Genomic DNA, 21,677 nt, shown 5'->3' on the forward strand with positions numbered 1-21,677 from the left:
TTTTTTTTTTGAGAGTTATGGTTTTTTTTTAATTTTTAATTTTTAATTTTTTTTTTAATGCTATTCTTGGCTGCTTACATTCTTTTTATGTATGTATGTATGTATGTATGTATGGCTGTGTTGGATCTTCGTTTCTGTACGAGGGCTTTCTCTAGTTGCAGCAAGCGGGGGCCACTCTTCATCGCGGTGCGCGGGCCTCTCACTATCGCGGCCTCTGTTGCCGAGCACAGGCTCCAGACGCGCAGGCTCAGTAGTTGTGGCTCACGGGCCGAGTTGCTCCGCGGCATGTGGGATCTTCCCAGACCAGGGCTCGAACCCGCGTCCCCTGCATTGGCAGGCAGACTCTCAACCACTGAGCCACCAGGGAAACCCGAGAGTTATGTTTTATTCAGCAGGAATTTTTAGGACTTCAAGCCTGGGAGGCAGCATCTCAAGTAACCCTAAGAGAACTGCTCGGAGGAGGCAAGTGGGGAAGCCAGGTTATATAGAAGTTTTGTAACAAAGGGCAGGTAGTTGGGAACATCAAAAGATTATTGTAAATTAAAGAAAACCAGATTTTCCAAGTTAAGGAATTTAGCGCCTCTTTTCTAAGCACTATTCCCCATGACAGTTGAGCATATCAGAGCATAGGTTCTGATTCCAGAGTCCTGGGACCCCACTCTGGCTTCACGCGGCCGTGTGACTGTGGGCAAGGTACTTCTCTGTACCTAATTTTCCTCATATATAAAACGTGCCTACTTCACAAGGTTGTTGTAGGAATTAAATATACTGGTATTTGTGAAGTCCTTAAAGGACGTGGCGTATAGTCTGAGCATCTTTCTGTAGTACAGTACAGGGATCCAAAATGTTTTTGTGAGAAGTTTCTTTAAACTTCTGTAAAATTTTGATGTCATTGGATGTACGAGACAGGGTGAAAAGTGTCAGCCACTTCTGAGCAGACAGAGGGTCACTGCTCCTGATACACAAACACAAAGGGAGGGGCAAGGCCAGGGCAGATGGTCTGGATATTTGATTCTGGGAGGCAGGTTTTAGTGGAGGAACTGCTCAGTCCTAGGATTTCTGTCTTTCTTTTCATCAAGTGCGAGATGCTGGCACTCAGTAAATATTTGTGGGGTGAATGAATGAAAAGATAAATAAGACATAGAATCGCTTTTGATATGTTTGTAATCCAGTGGAGTTCTATGAGATTAGGGTGTTAGGATTACCGGAATCTATAGAAATATGGTGGTATCTTGATTGTCATTCTGAAATAAGCCGCAGGATTTTTCTTTAGATGTTTTAGATAAAAGTGTCTGGTAACGCTGTTGTAGAGATATAAAATAATTGGCATATATTTCTGAGAGTGATTTTTTTTTCCGTCTTATTTTATCTAGTCATTTTTTTCTGGGTGTGTTATAAATGCTTTGAGAATAGGAATCCTTTTAGAGTCATATTTATGCCAGATAACAGATAGCAGATTCTCAAGCTTGCTTATTAAAATTTTACAAGATTTTGGTGGTTTTGTTGGGCTGAGACCAAATATTTCAGGAGGTGTTAAAGAGTAGATTGTTTTTAATACCTTTTAAAAGTAGAGTTTTCAACCTAAACACACACACACACACATACAGCTTCTATACACATTTCTACATACATCACTGCATTTAGAGCTGTATCCAGAAAATTTCAGCAGACAGTCAGATAGTGTTGAAACGTTTAAAAGGAAACAGCCTGAACAAGCAATCCCTACAAGCTTCTATTTACATAAAGTAGCCAAACAAACTCCTGAAACTTGTGAGCACTTAAAAAATTTCTTCGTTTTGCCAAAGTTAACAAAAATATAAGCTGAGGCTCTGTTCAAGAAAGGAGAAATAATTTTATGTTCTCAAAAAGTACTCTACCTATGATATGTATTAATAGTTTTGGTTCAGTTTTACACAGAAGCAACCTTTAAACAGAAAAGTCAACTTATGGCCCAAGCCGGGAATCTAAATTGAAGAAAAAAACAAGACTGAACAGTAAACAGGAAAAGGTAAGAGAGGTTAAATTCCCTAGGAAGTCTCAGGTGGGGAAAATACTTAGAATTCACGTTAGTATTTGCAAGTTTTAGGTATCTTATTTTACGGGAGTTTGCCATTCCTAGCAACCATGCACACAAATAAAAACAAATTTGGCTAAGTGTTTCTAACATTTTATATATAAAATCTGGGCTTCTGCTCACATATAACAACTAGGGATACCCTTTGTAAATAGTGCTTCTTACTGTTTATCATGAGTTAAATATTAAAAACAGTTCATATAGCTCAAAGGGTATGCACTCCATCACTGGTTTAGGCATACATTCTTTAACACTGCTTAAGGCATTCAGTGAAAACCTCTAAAGGAAAGAACACAAAGAATTGGTATTTACAAACCAGACAGAAGCCTATATTATGTCAGGTAACCACATCACAAAAATCAGAAAAGAAAGAACTTAGGAAAGAAAAAGGTATTAAGTCTAAGTTAGAAAATTCACTTCAAAAGTCCATGGGAAATGGAGTAGACCATACCTTGAATAGCTCAAACTCCTTCTTTGGCATCAACAGCTAATGACAAATGATGAACATAAAATAAGTACATAATATATATGCACATCAGGCCAGCCCAAACATAAGCACAGCAAACAGAATTCCCACTGCCACCACTTTAAGTTATCAAGATCTATAAATTGTATACATCAATTCTTTATTTTAAATGTTTCCTTGATTCTCGAACTCTAATAAGGCCAAAAGTCTCTCTGGATAAGTGCAGGACCTGCACTGGGCTTGAATGCCGTGAGGAGCCAGAAGTCCTTACAGAATGGTCATAGCAGCACATGACCACAGTTCTAGGTTTGGACAGTCTGTATTTTACTAAGCCTAGGCATGAAATTTCACTATTTCACTGCATATTCTATGCAGTTTCAGCTTCTGCTCAAATTTATGACATTATTATGGGGTCAGATGTGATCTTTTGCTTAAGATTCTGAAAATGAAAAGAATTTTCCTGGGGGCATGAGAAAGTAGCTACCACAGGTTCAGAGGCTAAGCATGGGACAGTCCATCCATTCTGTCTCTGCTGGCAGGTCTGATTCTAGAGATCCTGTCACAGATTCAAAAGCACATGGCGGTGGCCCTGGTCTCTTGTGATTACCACACCTGAAGAAAGATAATGGCGCTGAAAACTGGGTGGAGGGTCTACCATGTGAAGGTAGTTTTTAAAAAAGGATTAGGATTCGGTAGTTGGAAAGTTGAAAGCAAACAGGCTATAATCAAAGTCTATAGAGAGGATGAGAGCAAAGGCTGGTGAAGATGAACCGGTAGACACTCCAGCCACTGTCTCAGCGCCATCCTCTATCAGGCCTCTTGGGTAGGAGGGCTCTGGGTAAGAGTAAAGAGGCAGAAATACTACTTCTCCAAATGTCAAAAATATTATAGGGTAGAAAATAATAGCATTCAGAGGAACAGTCACTGAGATAAACATTTTGAGCAATTTCCTGAAGAAGTAAATCAGAAAAACATATGTATAATTCTTCCTTATGTCCCTAGCCACTGCCCCCCTGTTGCCTTAGGAAAAAGGTATAAATTATACAGTCAATTAAATCTCAAAATGACTAATACATAAAAAGTGTTTAAGTCCTGTTTAGGAAAGATGAATTTGAAAATTCGAAAAAGTTAAATTTTGCTCAAAAGTTGTAATTACCTGTATAGTATGCGTGTAAGGTGGGTCAGCACGCCCTAATCCAGACTCTGGAGGCCTCACGATATCCAAAATGTTGTTTGGCACAAATCCAGAATCTCCACTTGCATTTCGAACTTTCCACCATTGCTTCCTATCATCAAGGATCTGTCATCATGCAAGAAAATAAAGGCGGCATTTCTGTACCAAAACTGAACGATGAAGGAAGTTCGATTTTTATTCTTAGACCAAGAAAATGGTTTCACTTTTAATACGCTGACTCAGCATCAACATACCGTGGGTTAAATGATTGTCAGGAATTACACTAAGAATTACAGTTACTATATAGAACAGCTTTGGTACCACTCTACCCAAGGTCCACATTACCTCCCAAGAATGCTTAGCTATTTGCGGTATTTGAAGTACTTAAGATGAGTTACTTGGAAAAGGTCTACTGTCTCCATCCTTAGAATAGAGAGGAAAGGTATAAAAACATTTTTTTTACTATTGTAACTATGCCATATTATATATTAAAGAAGATGAAGTCTCAGTTATAACTGAAGAAAGAAATTTGAGAGTCATGGTAGATTATTCCCAAAACCATTAGCACTCACTGCTGGTTACATTTGTGCAAGGGTACTAAAATAGAAAGGAGGAAATGTTTTCTCTTATTAAAATATTATGGTGCATCTACATCTGAAGTGATAACCAGCCTTGATTCCAGAATGAGTAAAGGCCAGAAGAAGGAAGAGGGCAAAGTAAGCCAAGAAATCCAACCCCACCCCCCAAAGAAACAAAAAACAGATAAAGCAGCTACCCCGCCTATATAGATATAGGTATCTATAATATGCTGTGTATCCTTGGTAAAAGAAAATAACACTGAAGAATAATTTCTTGACCTCAGCATTTCTTTGAGGAAGGTTTAGATATATACCAGAAAAGGAATACAATAAATCCACTTTATTAAGAGTATAAAAGAGGTAAAATTCTATTACCTCTAAAATATCATCCTTTTGAACTGAGAGCTCACTGTTGTTCCTTGCCACAAAGTCATACCTGGATTTGGCATATTTCTTGGGTTGTAGATCATAATTTCTACAAAAAGAAAGAAAAAAGATAATCACTCTGCTAGCTTTTCCTAAAGGCTGAAAGCAGAAGTAAAACACTAAGGCAAGCCAATGCCTACCAGAAACCATTTGGACAAGTTATTTAGATAGTAGTTAATTTTATTATATTTTATAGGATATGAGAATATGAGTACTTAATTTTATTATATTTTGGAGATTTTACCATTAAAATGAACAAACTATGGCTAGAGTAAAAATAAATAATGCAAAATTACAAAGCTAGTTAGTGCTAAGCCAAATCTAGAATGCAAATCTATGAATTCTTTGTCCATTAAATCTAATATCCAAAATACTGGATATTGCTTTGTTAACCAGCATTTCTACCATGAAAGAACCAGGATAATGGTCAATGTTACCATTTTTCATAAAATTAAAGGAGACTAAAGATAATGTCCAAAGTGGTGATTTAAATTATATGTTGATTTCACTAATTCAAGCAATGTCTTCAATTCATTAACCAAATATATATGAAAAAATTATGACTAAGTGTCAATATTCAGGAAAGCTTTGTCCAGTTATCCAAAATGCAAAGGAACGTATGGATTAAGTACAAGAGCAATAACACTTCTTAGTTAATTTGTTAATTAATTAATTCACTATAAACTTATTTTAAGAGTAAGAATAGGTGTATTTTTTTGAAAAGAAAACTTTATTTAAAAACAAAATACTTCTTTTAATCATTAAATGACCATTAATAGATTTAACAACATAATTTTAAAATACTTTTATATAATATAATAAAACCTGGTATATCAACAATGTAATAATATTATCTTCATTTCAATAATGAAATAATAACTTTAATTATTTTTTAACTAATTTTACTCCCTAATCTTCTCCTCCATTTACATTCCCACATTTCCTCTGTAAGAGAAAAAGCAGGAAGGCGCTAATGATGTTTGGTCATCCTTCCTCTGTCAAGTGGCCATTCTGCTTGCTGCCCACCAAGATCTTCTGGAATACTGAGTCACAGCAGGGCCTGCAGGACAGTTGTGGGCACAGTATATCTTGTCATCATAGGTAATCTGCTACCTCTTGGATAGTAACTCCAGGAGAAGAGAAACAGGAACAAAGGAAAATCATAGCCTGTAAACCATATTGGCAATTTTGGGTATATTAAAAAACTAAGAAAATGTGGAAAAAGTGAAATTATGGCCAAATAATTATTATATATTATTAATAATAATAAATTTTAAACTGTGTTCCATGGATTTCCTACCCCTATCTCTAGTTTTATATGATCACGTTCCATTAAAATTTCATTTGAGGGGGATAAACGTGTTTCAATCACTCCAAAGGTTAGCAAAACAGTAGTAACTTCAGTTTTCTATCTTTCTCTCCTCCCTCATGTTCTTCTGTCCAAATCACTGCTGATAACAGAGAGTTGAATGTACTGTTTAGCAAAGGGAAGAATAACTCTCTGCCACTGTGTATATGAATTAATGGGTTGGTTAAAAGAAAAGCTGACTGTAGTTCTCATTGAAGTCTTTGCTGTCTTGCATGTCTCAGAAGTGACTGCCCAGCATGCACTTACAAAGTGCTTTAGAATTTACAAATATTTATGGTTTATAGTTTCTTGCCCTCTATAGATTAAATGTGGCTATGACACTGACCATAGTTATCAATCTGAAAATCACACTTTGTAATTTTTCAGATGTACCAAAGTTTCTTAAGAGATCTAGAATGTATCACAATGCATGATCTCCATTTCTGATTTGGAGTTATAGATACCCACCAGATACAGAGTAGACACAGAGATGGCAATAATCTGAGACTTCTCTAAAACATGAATTGCTTTTGAATAGCAGTAAACTATAATCCATCAAAGGTGAGGGCGCTAAATTCAATAGGTGGTTTCCCTAAATGACACTGTAATTCCACTGAAGAGTGAATATACTTCATATGGTATTTACTGCATTCCTGGCATGTAATCGAGTTTAAGATGAATAATAATTATTGTAAAAACAAATTCCAAACCTCTGTATTACATATCAGACCAGAACTTTCAGACAGTTTTTGCACTAATTATGACAAATTTTCTTAGCAACCTCAGTGATCCAGGTGTCTATTAAAACTATCCAGCTCCTATTATAATAGCCTAGGGGAGAAATTGGACCCATAAAGGCAACTGAGATATACAATTTACTCCTTTTAAAAAAATTATTTCTCTGGCTAAATATTGACAGTCTTAAGATCTATATACTTGAATATCCCTTCATGGAATTTCCTTCACTAATCTGAAATAATTTCTAGAATACTGACAGCTAAGACAGAAAAAAAGGAAAAAGAAAGTACTAGGAAGAGGAACAAGTTTCTCAAGAAGAATTTCCATGAAATAAGTTTTAAACTTCAAAACTGATTTTCACCTGTATCTCCTAAAAATTGAATCTACAATTCAAACTTCTTTCATATGTTGGCATTTTCAAAATGTATTATTCATTGCCGACTTTTCTTTGTACTGAATTTAATACGTTACTGGTGCCCTTAGAATAATAACTGTATAATTTCCACATCATTTTACTTAAGTATTACCTCTGTTATCATTCCTGACAAAAAACCAAAATTTTAAATCCCACCTTCTTTAGATTCTATTAAGAAAAGAATATACTGAAGAGAAGTTAAGGGCATGTAACACTCATAGTAAGACAGGCTTTGAGGTAGGAAAGTACCTCAAAGTGGGATAGGACAAGCTCTCTACCCCACTTCATCTGAATGATCATTCTCCCATATCCTTGTTATCAATATTTCACCTTTTTTCTTTCTCTTATGTGTATGGCTTGGCCTCTAAGTAAACCTCACATGCAGTTTACACTGCAAACAAGATTGAAAAAGTGACCCTATTTCAATTCAATTTATTTCTTCCCCATCTCAATTCTCCATTTTTGCCTATATTGAATTTTTGGAGAGAGAAAAATATGGGAAAATAAATGAAATATAAAACTGGAAAGTGAATATAAAAACTGAAATGGTAAAAATGGCAAATAAGGCATTGATTCTGTCTAAATATTCAGTTTATACTTAGTTTAAATACTTCTATCTAAAGGAAGGTTTGTTTGTTTTTATTGGGGGAGATAAAGATGGAAATTATTTCCTTTAAAAGTTACAGAGCTGGAAAGATCCTTAGAGACCATCTGGTACAAACTAGAGAGTTTCAAAACAATTCTTCTTCTTAATTCACAGATTCTGACAGAGGCATCTTTTAAAAAATGGAAAGTCATCCAATGGCATTTGCACTAAGTTAGAATTATAGACTGGAGACTTTGCTCATCAAAGCCAGCTCTATAAAGGAACAACTGAAACTTTAACAAACAATTAATAGATGGAAAGCTCAAAGAAGTAGTGAACAGTGCAGACACTAACACCTCTATTTGCACTAAACCAGAGATAATCATCCACAGCTCTCCAAATGATGCCCATGAAATGTTACCTATCTACATGGCGATGAGGAGTTGGCTTAAAAGCAACAGCGGCTTCCCCTTGGTCCACCTGGGGCCCTCTTCCATAAATGTTATTGAATACTGTGTACCCATCAGCTGGAGGATATTCTGATACACTGGAGTGCTGAAAGACAGAGGAGGAAAGATTAAAGAATCACCAATACTATTTGAATGAGCACTGACGTCAGTTAACAAGAACCCTCCACTACATTGTGGTCAGTTTCATTTTCAAGTGATTGACCATTATATGTTAATAAATTATGAAATGAGGGCTTTTGTCAAAGACCTATTTATAACAAGAAAAGTAATTAGTGCAAAGACTAAATCTTAATTCAGGAAATAACCAATGCTTTTATTGTATAAAAGCAATAAATTCTTTCCTCTGGTATTTCAGTAATAGGTGATTTTGGTATTAGGCAGACTTTAACAGCTTGTATAAAATAAAACTGGTTTAAAAACAGCAACAATAAAACCCTTAACTTTTGCTTTCTATGTTTAAGAAACAGACCTTTACCACCCTAGCAAAGTAAATACTATCACATGAAAATCATCTGAACTCTATGCGTTAAAATTATACCACCCTCTCTCATTATTCTCATTTTTTAAATGTACACGGACACTATTTTTAATTTTTTTTAAATGGCAGCACTATTATCAGATTTACTGTTAAGGAAAACACAGAAACGCAAAAACACATTGATCTTGACAGTCCAGGATAAGGAAAAAGAAAGTACTTTGTCCAGGATAAGACAAAGCTGGAGTCACTTCTTTTTTCAGTTAACACAACGCAGACATGAGCCTAATGGGCTACCGGGAGGGATGAACCGAACTCTATGGGTCCCATTAAGCAGCATGGCTTTAAAGCTATGGGGCAAAAACAAAGAAATAAACCAGAAAAGTTCATCTACGAATTCTGTATTGTTTCCTTATGTAAAATGAAGTATGGTGGATGCACAACAGACCCTAAAGCACTGGAATTCCTTGGCTATTTCAATTGTTTATGGATTCACTGGGACAAAATATTTGAAATTGGGAATGTTTTAGAAAAGTTCTGAATGCACATTTACTGTAGTTGATTCAAATGACAAAGTTGGCAGGAGTAGGGCTGAATTCATCCACAGGCAGTGTAGGTGAGGTGTCTCCAATGGACTGCTATTGATGTCAAAGTACCCACATTATATTACTCCTGTGGAATATATATCAGGAGACTGCACTTAACATACAAATACAGATAAACAACTTTTACCATTTAAATACCTTAGCTTAAACCAGCAACAAAGTGAAAAGGCAATCTATAGCATGGGAGAAATCATATACCTGATCATATATCTGATAAGAGGTTAATATCCAAAATATATAAAGAACACATACAACTCAATAGCAAAAAGCAAATAATCCAGTTAAGAAATGGGCAGAGGAAGTAAAAAGACATTTTTCCAGACATACAAATGGTCAACAGGTATATGTAAGGGTGCTTATTAGCATCACTAATCATCCGGGAAATGCAAATCAAAACCACACTGAGATATCACCTCATACCTGATAATAGCTATTGTCAAAAAGACAAGAGAGAACAAGCATTGACAAGGGTGTGGAGAAAAGGGAACCCCTGTGCCCTGTTGGTGCGAATGTAAATTGGTGAAGCCACTATGAAAACAGTATGGAAGTTTCTCAAAAAATTAAAAATAGAGAACTACCATATGATTCAGCAGTCCCACTACTGGGTATAATACTGAAGAAAATGAAACTAGGATCTCAAAGAGAATTCTGAACCCCAAGGTTCACTACAGCATTACTCACAATAGCCAAGATATGGAAACAACCTAAGTGTCCATCACAGATGAGTGGATAAGTAAAATGTGGTATGTATGTATATGCAATGGAATATTATTCAGCCATGAGAAGGAAGAAAATCCTGCCATTTGTGACAACATGGATACATCTTGAGGACATTATACTAAGTGAAATAAGAAAGACAGAGAAAGACAAACACCACATGATATCACTTATATGTGGAATGTAAAAAAAAGAGTCAAGCTCATAGAAACAGAGAGTAGAAAAGTGGTTGCCAGAGCTGGGGGTGGGGGACAGAGGGAGAGGTTGGTAAAAGCATACAAACTTTCAGCTATAAATGAATAAGGTCTAAGGATCTAATAAAAATGTGGTGACTATAGTTGATGACACTGTATTATATAATTAAAATTTTCGAAGAGAGTGGAACTTAAATGTTCTCAACAACAACAGATAAACATGTGAGGAGATGGATGTGTTGTTTAGCTAGATGGGGGGGGGGAGTCCTCTCACAGTGTATACATACATCAAATAATTACGATACACACTTTAAATATCTTACATTTTTATTTGTCAATTACACCTCCATAAAGCTGGAATTAAAAAATAAAATAAAGAACAAACAGCTTAATTAATTCAGTTCATCACTTCCCTAGGAGAGACCAGAGGCACTACATGATCAGGCCATTTTTTTTGTTGTTGTTAAATGCTGTTATAAAAGGGAGGAGTTGAGGAAACAGAATCACCCACACCTTCCGCCTGGCTCTGAACATTAACAGTGAGGTCGGACAGTATGAAGTCACCGGGTCCTGAGAATGACTGGGAATATCAGAAGGGAGGAGAGAAATGATGACAAGTGACTCACTGATGACTACACAACACTGCTCAGGGCGGCTGCTGCTTCAGAGGAAGGAAAGAAGCTGAGTGCTGCCACCCATATTTGTCATGCCTTGTCACCTATGCCACCAGATCCTGAATCACCCAGGTCTTGTTCTGAATGCATTTATTATAGGTGCAATAAAGTATAATAAAATCTCTCTTCTGGGGATGATTGCATGTTACACATTTTTAAGTCACCATTACTTTGGTCTCTTTTCCAACAAAATCTTAAGGTATAAAATCCCATAGAACTGCTAGCAGGTGCTTTTCAATTCATTTTTTTTCAAACCTCTGAATAAGTGCTTAAGCCATAAAATGGACAATAGTTTACAGCAGGAAAATGATAACTCATTACGAGGAAGAATTCTCAATAATTCTTCTTTTAAAGTTACTTATTCTCTGAGAGTAGACAAACTTTTACACTGGAAGCCAGAACACATTACTCTCTCTTTAAATAAACAAATTGAAAAAGAACTCACAAAAGTGCATTTCTGAGGCATACATTATAAAGTGGATATATTTTCTTATTTAAGATATGAGGACTGTAAACTAGAAATTTCTATGATTTGAAAATACTCAGTTGTAACTATAGCAACAGCAAGTGTATCATAATTTCATGTTTGATTACATTTTTTTCCTCTAGAAAAGTTGCCCTTTACGAGGAAGGAAAATTCATTGTGATGAGGTCTGAACTATAAAATACAACTAGGGACATATGTCTGCTAACCTGCACCCAGAACTGTGAGGTCACCTTCTTAATCACTCAGTTACAGGGAAGGGCAGTTACAGAATCCACCTGTACCATTGTATGCAGCCAGAGGAAAAAAACAATTCCAGTAGAAAAAGATTACTTTCAGAGAAGTATATTTGCTTTATTTTTAAAGTTTCAGAATTTAACCAATCTTCTATAACACTATGGCTATTGTCAAAAGAAACGATTTTAAGAAATTTAATTTATATAAATGTTTCTCCCTAAAAGTGAGGATATACTCCAGTTGCCTAATTCATTCCTTGATATATTTGCCACATTGTAAATACCCACAGGGATCGGAGAAGATTAATCTAAGGAATTAAATAAAGGAAATGAACAGGACTTCAAGGAGGACCTAGTCATGAATTTTCTGTTGCTTCTTCAAACTAGACCTCATTCATCTGACTCCTTGGGCTCTGACCATCCTGCTCAGTGTGGTTCAGCTTTAGGTAGTGTTCAATTTTCTTTTCTGTCAGAACAAGAATTGCCATAGAAAAATCATTTTTAAGGAATATGAAGAGATCATCATACCCAGTTTCAATCCCTCGATTTGCTCCCCCAATAAATCACCATCTAAAGCTTACTAAACATCATAAAAGATACAATATATTTTATGATCTCCGCAGGATGTAATAGTGTTATAAATCATCATTTGGACCTGGGACTGGAGTCCAGGAGAAGCTTTGGCCTTCTAGCCAGGCTGATAGGACTTCGGGAGGTTTAGAACGAGGCCAAAAAATAAAAGAAAGAAAGAAAGAAATGGGACATTCGGGAAAGAGCTGCTTGGGAGGGGCTTAAAGGTCCTGGGTCCAAGGAACTGTCTTGAGGGTCTGATGATAGGAGAGGAAAATAGAAAGAATAGGCCAAGCAGCAGTGGGGCAATTCCCTGATAAGCAGAGAAAGCACACAGTCCAAAGGACGGGATCACCAGGGCTCAAGAGCACTGATACGACGGACAAGGAGGAGAGCTGGCAGGTTGTGAGGTGTGATACGGGCTGGGTTTGGGCTTCACAGGGAAACAGAGCAACTGTCACCATGACAAAGAGGTGAGAGGTACCTAGAGCAGCAGGACATCTAGTCACTGATTTGAGAACAGTCTTCAGATCAGTAAAGGGAGAACTCACAGTCAGAATTACAAGAGAACGCACAGACTATTGCACTTCCCACAACAGATGATACTGAAAGACTACCTCTGTGGATAATCTTTTTGTTTCTTGCTTGCGATGCTGTTCTGCTGCGTTTGCCACAGACTCGGTCAGTTGATAGAGATCCGGCTCCACTGATGTTCCCATGAAGTTCAGCATCGGGGGCTCCCAACCACTGCGGAAGCGCGGGACATAGGGTGGGATAAACTGTTCTTTTGGCCACTCTGCTCTGCAGAAGGACATTAAGACATACAAACAGCAAAATTAAGAAACACCTCCACGCTCCAAACGATCTTCAGTAAGGCTAGCCACGAAAAAACAAAAACAAATAACAACAAAAACAATTCCCACCTAGTCTGCCCTCTTTCTATCCAAACAGAGAAAGTAAACATTTTATGCTAGTATTTGATGCTGATAAAATGAAAGGAAGGCTGAATTCTAGTTTATGATCTGCTTTCACTACATTGCCTCAATTCTCCATTAATTCAACCTTTTAACATAAATATACACCTTCGACAATTTGAGAAAGGAATGTGAAGCTAGAAAGCTGGTAAGTACTCAGGACATAAGCTTCTCAAAGCATCAAGTAGTTTCTGATCCTCATCTTTCCCTTCACTCCCCTCCCGTTATCGTGAAGCTTCCTGATACGAGATGTATTCTTCAAAAGACAAACAGCAGACAATATTCTTAAGGCTCATGATCTTTTAAGTTATGAAGTCTCCTAAAATGAAGCACATTACTGATTTTATAAATTAAATGGATCAGCTAGGTTTTCATCAGTAAATCAAGTTAGTACTAATCTGTAATATAATCATGACCCATTCATCACTTAGTAACTCTGAGACTTATTCCTGTAAGCTCCTAATCACTCAGGAACCACAAAAAAAAAAAAACTGGGAGAGACATTATTAAATTCTGCTAAAATATGTTGTTTTATCTTTCACACATGATTTAATTCTTCAGGTTATACTTCTAGTGTGATGAAATGATTCAGGTTATTATGTTCCTTTATGATTCTTTTTTATCTTTATGAGTTTTTAAGTCGGTATATTCATTTCCTAATACTCTAAATGATTAGGATCTGAAATGACCATTTTCTCATGTCAAGGGCTAACAATATGAATTCCTTTTGATGTAGCTTTCCTAATAGTCATTAATTTTCTCATTTTGAGGTAGGACCCAAGACAAAGAAATTAAAAATCCTGAACTATTTTAGTACTATGAGATCTGATAAATTTAATAGGGTTTATGGAAAAAATGAAAAGATCCCTACCTAGGCTTACCATAAAATCATAACCTACATAAATCTAATAGATTTAATAAATCTATTTAACCAGTTTTTACATAGTATGATATATAAATATGATACAATATGCTACATTAATATATAAATAATATGCAAAAATAAATTTAGATAACATTTTCAATTAAAAAAGCAACAACTGCAGTGCTCTTAAAGAATCTTCTGCTTGGTAAACCACTCCATGTGTAAACCATATTCCAACACAAGCAGTTGCTGAAGTCCAAAATATAAGTGGGAATGGTTTATATATATTTCAATAGAAGAACAGCAGAAAAAAAATATGAATTGGTCCGTTACTTTCAGGCTAGCCTAAAAGCATTACGAAGACAAACTTCCAAGTGACCATACTGAATGATTTACTCTAAGTAGTGAGAGAAATAAAAGGATTCAAATAAATGAGGAAAGCAGAAATTATTTAATCACATATAATGAAATGAGAAATATTTTTATAACTTGCTTGGCTCAGCAAACTTGAATCCTGCAACTGTTAGTGATTTCTTTTCCACAGTCACCTTACTGACGAGAGACAATTCTTAAAATTATCCCCTCCTCTTTTCCATTCCCACCACCATGGCTCTAGTCCCAGGGAATGCTGATTGATAAGGAACCTCTACTATTGCATTATCGTCCCAAGGGGCCTCATGCCTCTAGTAACTTTTGTCCATGTCCTTATTAGACTCAATGACCAGACTGATCTTTTGAAGGTCCGGTTGTGCCACACTCCTATTCACAAAGCTATTGGTTCTCCGCAGCCTACAGAACCATACTCCAGCTCCTTAGCATGGCACTGGGAGCCTGAACCCAGCCCTGCTCATCTCTGTACACCTCATTCATCACTATTCCTCTGCCCCCCATTCTCCACAATCCCCCACTACCCAAAGTCTATACTCCGGCTAAACCCACACTCATGCTCCATTCTCTTGACTTTTTGCTTCATGGCTTCACTTATGCTGCTCTCGCTACTGAGCATGCCCTTTCCCTGCTATGTATTTGTGGAAATCCTACTCGTCCTGCTGAAAGGCAGCTGAGCAAAATAATTACGAACATCTACTTCAGGGCCAGGTTGCCTGGATTCAAATCCCAGGTCTGTCGCTTACGAGTTGTGTGGCTTTGGGCAAATTACTTAACCTCTCTTTGCCTCAGTTCCCTCACCTGTAAAATAGCATAAAAATGGAACTTACGTAAGGTGCATGGAAGAGTGCCTAGCAAACACTATATGTTCACCCTTGTTTATACACATATACCTACTAGTGTTATTATCTGTTGATTTTAAATGCCAGCTCTTCTTTGAAAGCTAACCACCCTCCTCTCTAAACCCTCTTCCTGACGGCTCCATCTTGCCAAGTGACAGCAGTTTATTTATGAGTCACCCCTGGTACTCATCGTATCTTACACTGCACACTTCTATGTTCTCCACTAGACCTCCAGCTTTTTAAGGGTTTAGCCTTTTTCATCTACAACACCTACTCCTTCATACATAGAGGGTTAAATGAATCTCTCACTAGATTCATGTACTAAACAAAGAACAATACTTAAAGTATTATAGGTATTCAATGCTAGACTCATATATATGTTTACCTGGCTTTCATCCACGAGTCGCCCAATGACACCCACAGCTGCCTCTCATCGACATTGACAGTGTAACTCAAGAAATCGATTGTGTCCTTAGTCAGTAGGGGGCTGAGTACTGAACTGGCTAGTTCAGGACCTCCTGTTGCCTGCACAACCTAAAATGGCAACAAATCATTTTTTAGCAAGAAGATGATGATTATCTGTACATTTTCAAAATGTGTAGATAAAAAAACCCATGATAAAAACAAGCAGTTTTTATATACTCAAATTAAATCTTCATCCAGATCAATCTTTCCAGCCCAATGGTGCCTAATAATCTAAAATGAAAAGTTAATAGTTTAACAACTTTCACAGGATCTATCTATTGGCTTCATATGACTGTACTTTCCCTGGAAAGTACTAATGGCTATCCAGAGAATTCTAAGTCAGGTGGTTTAACGATCGCTGCCTTAAAAAAATATATATGTATTTCTACTGGAAAATCTATTATATCAAACTTGAAAAATACGGTTCCAGAAACGAGTACTTTAGGGAGAAACAAGGCTCGAGTTAAGTCTATGGCTGTGCCTATAAAGACATACAAAAATAAAGGGATCCAGAGAGAAAGGTGAGGGAAAGATGAGAACTGGTCCTCTGAATCTATGGTATTTCTTCCCAGAATTTAATTCTAGGAAATCGCCCTGATTTAAAAGAGATAACTTAATGATTAGCAAAAACAAATAAACAGGTGCAACTCTCTGATAAGCAAAATGATGGTAAGTAGATGTCTGAAAGCTGCTCCAATTTTATTACTCAGGGGCTATTTCCTGGTTAAGGAATGGTAATCTCCTAGAGCAGAAACCAGAGCCCTTTTATAAAAATCTCACCTTCCCAGAGATACGGCACAAGAATAAAGGGATTTTTTTTTTTGAATGGCTCCAGACCAAGAGTCAATTCCTCTCCAGCCATCCAGGTGTGCTGAGCCTGCGATGCTGTTTTATGCGTCTGTGCCTTCGCACATGCTGCTTCCCAGCCCCCAGAAGGCCCTTCCTCATCATTTTAAATAGAGCTCTCCTCGGGTACCACCTCTTCTGAGAAGCCCTTCTTAACCCCACAGTGTAACTCTGAGGCACCCTGGGCTCCTCAAGCATGCATGTCAGCTACACATGCCATTGTAACTTGGGCCTTATTTTTCAGTTCTCCTCCCTTGAGAACTTGGACCAAAACTTATCTGACTTTGAACTGCAGAAGACACAGCATTAGGGGAATGAATGAGAATAAGTGAAAGAAAAGATGAAGGATAAAGGAGGTGGGTAGACCCTTATTTGAGAACAAAACCTACCCTGAAAGCCTGGCATAGTGATTTTTTTTTTTTTTTAATGTCCAAGCCCTATAAGCTCTAATTAATAGGCAGGAATAACTGACAGGGATAGTAAGGAAGTAAAGAAATATTAAAGATCTTTGGTTTAACAGTGGGAATAGGGAATGGAACAAAGGAAAGTAAATAAAAAGCTATGGGCCATAGTTCCCTCTGAAGAATGTAAGTAGGCACATATGCCTGCGTGTGTGCTGTGGGTACGCTTGCGTGGAGATGCTGAGGATACAGGCAGGGACTCAACAAGGTTTAAAGCCACTAAATTTTGTCTGACTGGTAGCAGGCCCTGAATTAATGTTCCTTTCCATCTCTCTTGTCCAAGTGAAATGTCTGGGACTCCGCAGACAGAACATTAAAAGAAGCAACAGAAGTACTATGTTTGGGAGACCATTAATAAGGAGTCATTTTTGAGAAAAGAAAATATAAAATAAAGCAATGTTTTCAGATACATAGCCTGATCACAAAGACTAATTTTTGTGTGTTAGGGAAACCAGTCCCACTATTTTATAGTTCTACTCTGTGTAATGTCTAGATATCTGCTTATGATCTGTGAAAGACTTGTGAAAGGAATGAGAAGAGGTGGCAAAAACTGCTTTATAAACAATACTTCCTAACACTCAAACTAAGTATCAAATGTGTTGAAGAATAAAGAATAAAAATTTTGTTAATGAGCTAGCATCACTTTCTTTGCATATGGATGGCCTTGATCTAATTTTTAAAAGAGCTTAAAAAGCAACAATTCTTCAACAATAACTAAACAAGTAGAAATCGGATACTCTATTTATAGCAACAGCATACGGAAGCATTCATAAATTATTGATGTAGGCTCGGACTTTCACCTTCCAATTGCTTATCACCCAGTTCTGACATTCATGCTGATAAGGTTACGTACTTTCCTATGTTTGTAAGCAATATTCATTTCATATTCTACTTCAGGTCTTGTCTAGTTACCCTTGGGGAAAGAAGGATGAGATTTATCCCTTTTTGTTACTTGGATCCTTTGTCTCATTTTTTTCTGATAATCAAGCAAAATCTATGAGAAATGCTTGAATTTGCTCCATTTTTTATAAAGATTAAAGAACTCAATGACCATGGTCTTCATATGCTCTAAATCAAATTAGTGAAATTTATCTGCTTCACAGTTACCATTCTTACCCTTTAACAAAAATCATGGAAATAATCACACTACTAACAATTATCATTACTGCTATTATTATTCTACAAAGCAATTGTTTGCTCTTTTGACAGGATGAACCATTCAAAACCAGTCTACACATCCCTGTCTTGGCCCATCAAATAGGAAACTCTGTCCTCCGAGAAGTATTTAAAAGAAAGAGATTCTGCCTTCTTTCCATTCCTCTCTCACTTGCCCTCTCCACAAAAGGAGGAAAGACCTATCAAATTTGTGGTCTTGTGGAACTGTAGAAAAGGGTGATTTGTAGCCCAGTCTCTTTTGGAATCTGTCTGTGTGTAAGGCCAACAGCTGTTCCATCTGCTTTCTGTTGCCGTGCTTTTCCCAAATCCCAGCACTTTTCTTTTTGCACTCAAATGTTATTTCAGCTAATTCTCCCAGCTGTCCTGTGGACAAGATGGTGGTATATGTTAGCTTGGAAAAACCACTATTAGACCGTTTGCAAATATAAGAAATAGAAAATGGGAAGGGAAGTATATTACTGTACCTATTTCATTAAACATATAAGAAAAGAGCATACCTAGGTACTGAAAATCTAGAAAATGAAAATGTGTATCTTGGATCCCGGCCTATGAGACAAGTGGTATAACCTTTTGCTGGACAAACTCATGGAAACATCCAGCTCCTTCACGAAAGGAATTGTTCCCAATGCACCATTTTGTTATCTTCAAAAATTATACCTTATGTAAAAAAACACATGTGCAAGAAGGGAGTTTTCCGGGAGAAAATCTGTATTATGTACACATCACTAGACCTGGCACATATGGGCCTCCCAAAGACTGACAATTGTCCCCCTAGTATCCATTCTCTTCTTCTCCCTTCTAGAAAGAGAAGCCCCTACATTTTAGATGGACACATACCCACTCTGGTGGAGACTACATGCCTTTGGTATTAGGGATGGCCATATGAGGAAGTTCCCGCCAATTGGATAATAGCAGAAATTGTCTAAGTTTGGAGTCACCTCCTTAAAGACAATTCTTTGCCTTTGTACTATTGTTACAGGACATGGAGGTAAGTCAGCTTCCACCATAGAAATGCCTGACAGAGTATCTCAATTCCTCCTCTTGGAAACAGTTTCTTCGTTTGGCTTACAGAATACCTACCATGATATTCCTGTTTTTCTTCTCCTGACTTCCTGCTTCTTCTCACTCTTCTTTGCTGGTTCTTCTCACTCTCCAATCACTGAAATTACCTAAGGCTCCATCAGCCCTTGTTCTTCTTTATTTATCATCACTCCCTTAGTGACATCATCCAATTTCTTGGCTTTGCATGCAGAGGATTTATAACTCTAGGCCTGATTTCTCCACTGAACTCCAAATTCATACATTCAACTACCAATGCAAATTTCTCCATCTGGATATAAGTCACTTTTGACATTGTCTGAAGTGAGTTCCTTACCTTCTGGCCCAAACCTGTCTTACCCCCAGTCTTCCCCATCTCAGTTAATAATTAGTCCATCCTTCCAGTCTTAAGACAAAACTTTGGAGATATCCTGGACTCTCATACAACACTTCCAACCTACCAGCAAATTGTGTTGCTTCTGTTTAATAACCAGAATGAGGGACTTCCCTGGTGGCACAGTGGTTAAGAATCCACCTGCCAATGCAGGGTACACGGGTTCAATCCCTTGTCCAGGAAGATCCCACATGCCGTGGAGCAACTAAGCCCATGAGCCACAACTACTGAGCCTGCTCTCTAGAGACCGTGAGCCACAACTACCGAGCCCGTGTGCCGCAACTACTGAAGCCCACATGCTCTAGGGCCTGTGCTCTGCAACAAGAGAAGCCACTGCAATGAGAAGCCCATGCGCCGCAACAAAGAGTAGCCCCCACTCGCCGCAACTAGAGAAAGTGTGCACACAGCAACGAAGACCCAACGCAGCCAAAAAAAAGAAAAAAATTAAGAAAGTAAATAAATAAAATAAAAAATTAAAAAAAAAATAACCAGAATGAAATCTCACCACCTCCAATGTTACCTGGTCCAAACAACATAATCTCCCATCTGGATTATTTCCATAGCCAGCTCAGTCCCTTCTTCCCTCAAATTTCTAAACATTGCAGCCAGAGCAATCCTTTTCTGCTGAAACCCCTCCCAAAGTGTCAAAGGTTTCACAATGACCTATAAAGACCAATAAGATATGTCCTCCTGTTTGCTGACTTCATCTCCCTCTAGTTGAGATCTCCCCCCTCGTTCTATTCAAGTCACTGTACCTATTTCTTCCAAGAACATGACTTGTATGTTACCATCTCAGTGCATCTACATTAGCTGTTCTCTGTCTGGAATTCTCTTCCTTCAGAAACCCACATGACTCATTCCTAACTTCATTTACTCAAATGATACCTTCTCAGTAAGTCGTTCCCTTAACCAACCCTATTCAAAAAGTGTAATACTCCACAACACACACACACACACACACACACACACACGGCACTCCCTGTTCTCCTTCCCTGCTGTATTTTTCCACATAGCATTTATTTTGGGTGAATTATTTATATATTATTTAGGTTATTGACTGCCCCTCCACACTACAACATAAGTCCCGATAAGAATTTATGTGCTTTGTTCCTGATGAGCTACTAATAATGGCAAGCACATAGCAGCCTCTCAGTTAATATCTGTTGAACAAATGAATGAATGAACAAGTGATTGAATCAGAGATAGCTCAGGAGATGGAGGAACACCTCACTGAAAGAAATCTGGATCTCTGAGTAACTTCATGGAGCAAAGACATCCATCCAGCATTGGACTCCTCACACCTAGCTTATTTTGTGAGAAGGAGAAAATTTTCTATATTGTTCAAGCCATTTATATTACATACTAGTATATACTGAAACACTAGTGTCCAATAAATGTTTATTTCTTTTCATCTCCCTAGCTCTATCAGAGACATCAGTTTCCTCAGCTATAAAATAAGGTGTTTGGACTAGATGATTTCTAAGGTTCTTTTAAACTCTCAAATTTCACATCCTCAGTGTTCACAGTAGATGGCAAAAGAAATAGTACCCATGCAAGGCAATGAAGAAAAACTGTCTAGATAATCTAGACAGACACGTGGGGTTGAAAAGATGCTAAGAATAATTACTTTCTTAAATTAACAAAATCTTACCATATTTAATGGAGTAAATAAAAAATGAACCAAATCTGCAGCACTAGGATTCTGGATGTGAGACTTCAATTTGGCCTGTAACATTAAAAAATCAGGCAAACCTATTACCATGATGTAATTGAGCCGAAGGCAGACATTCAAAAAGGTTCAACATAGACTCAAAGGAAGAGGTTTTTACTACTAGTTTCACTTTTTTGTATCTTAATTAGCATGCATGAGTTAGATTAGGAGAATTTCATTTTAAAAGACTGGAGTCATTCTTTTCTGATTAAATCTCTTAGATATACAGATTTTTGCAATCTGCTCTTCTAATTAAAGGGAAATCAAAACACACATACAAAAAAAATC

General features: G+C 37.2%; 1 protein-coding gene across 6 annotated transcripts in view; it reads right to left on the reverse strand.

The window, feature by feature from the left end:
• Positions 1-21,677, reverse strand: part of EPS8 (epidermal growth factor receptor pathway substrate 8) — a 198,008-nt gene that overhangs the window by 22,229 nt on the left and 154,102 nt on the right. For 4 of the 6 annotated variants that reach the window (XM_036865576.1, XM_036865575.1, XM_036865577.1 and 1 more), the window contains 7 exons: positions 21,330-21,404; positions 15,684-15,832; positions 12,848-13,031; positions 8,227-8,360; positions 4,668-4,767; positions 3,697-3,840; positions 2,526-2,561 (listed from right to left, as the gene is read on the reverse strand). In XM_036865576.1, the coding sequence (XP_036721471.1) occupies positions 2,526-2,561; positions 3,697-3,840; positions 4,668-4,767; positions 8,227-8,360; positions 12,848-13,031; positions 15,684-15,832; positions 21,330-21,404 (822 nt within the window). The remainder of the gene's footprint in view (positions 1-2,525; positions 2,562-3,696; positions 3,841-4,667; positions 4,768-8,226; positions 8,361-12,847; positions 13,032-15,683; positions 15,833-21,329; positions 21,405-21,677) is intronic. The other 2 variants (XM_036865579.1, XM_036865573.1) reach the window with 1 other exon arrangement.

Source organism: Balaenoptera musculus, chromosome 10 (genome assembly GCF_009873245.2).
Source record: "Balaenoptera musculus isolate JJ_BM4_2016_0621 chromosome 10, mBalMus1.pri.v3, whole genome shotgun sequence".
Taxonomy (NCBI): domain Eukaryota; kingdom Metazoa; phylum Chordata; class Mammalia; order Artiodactyla; family Balaenopteridae; genus Balaenoptera; species Balaenoptera musculus.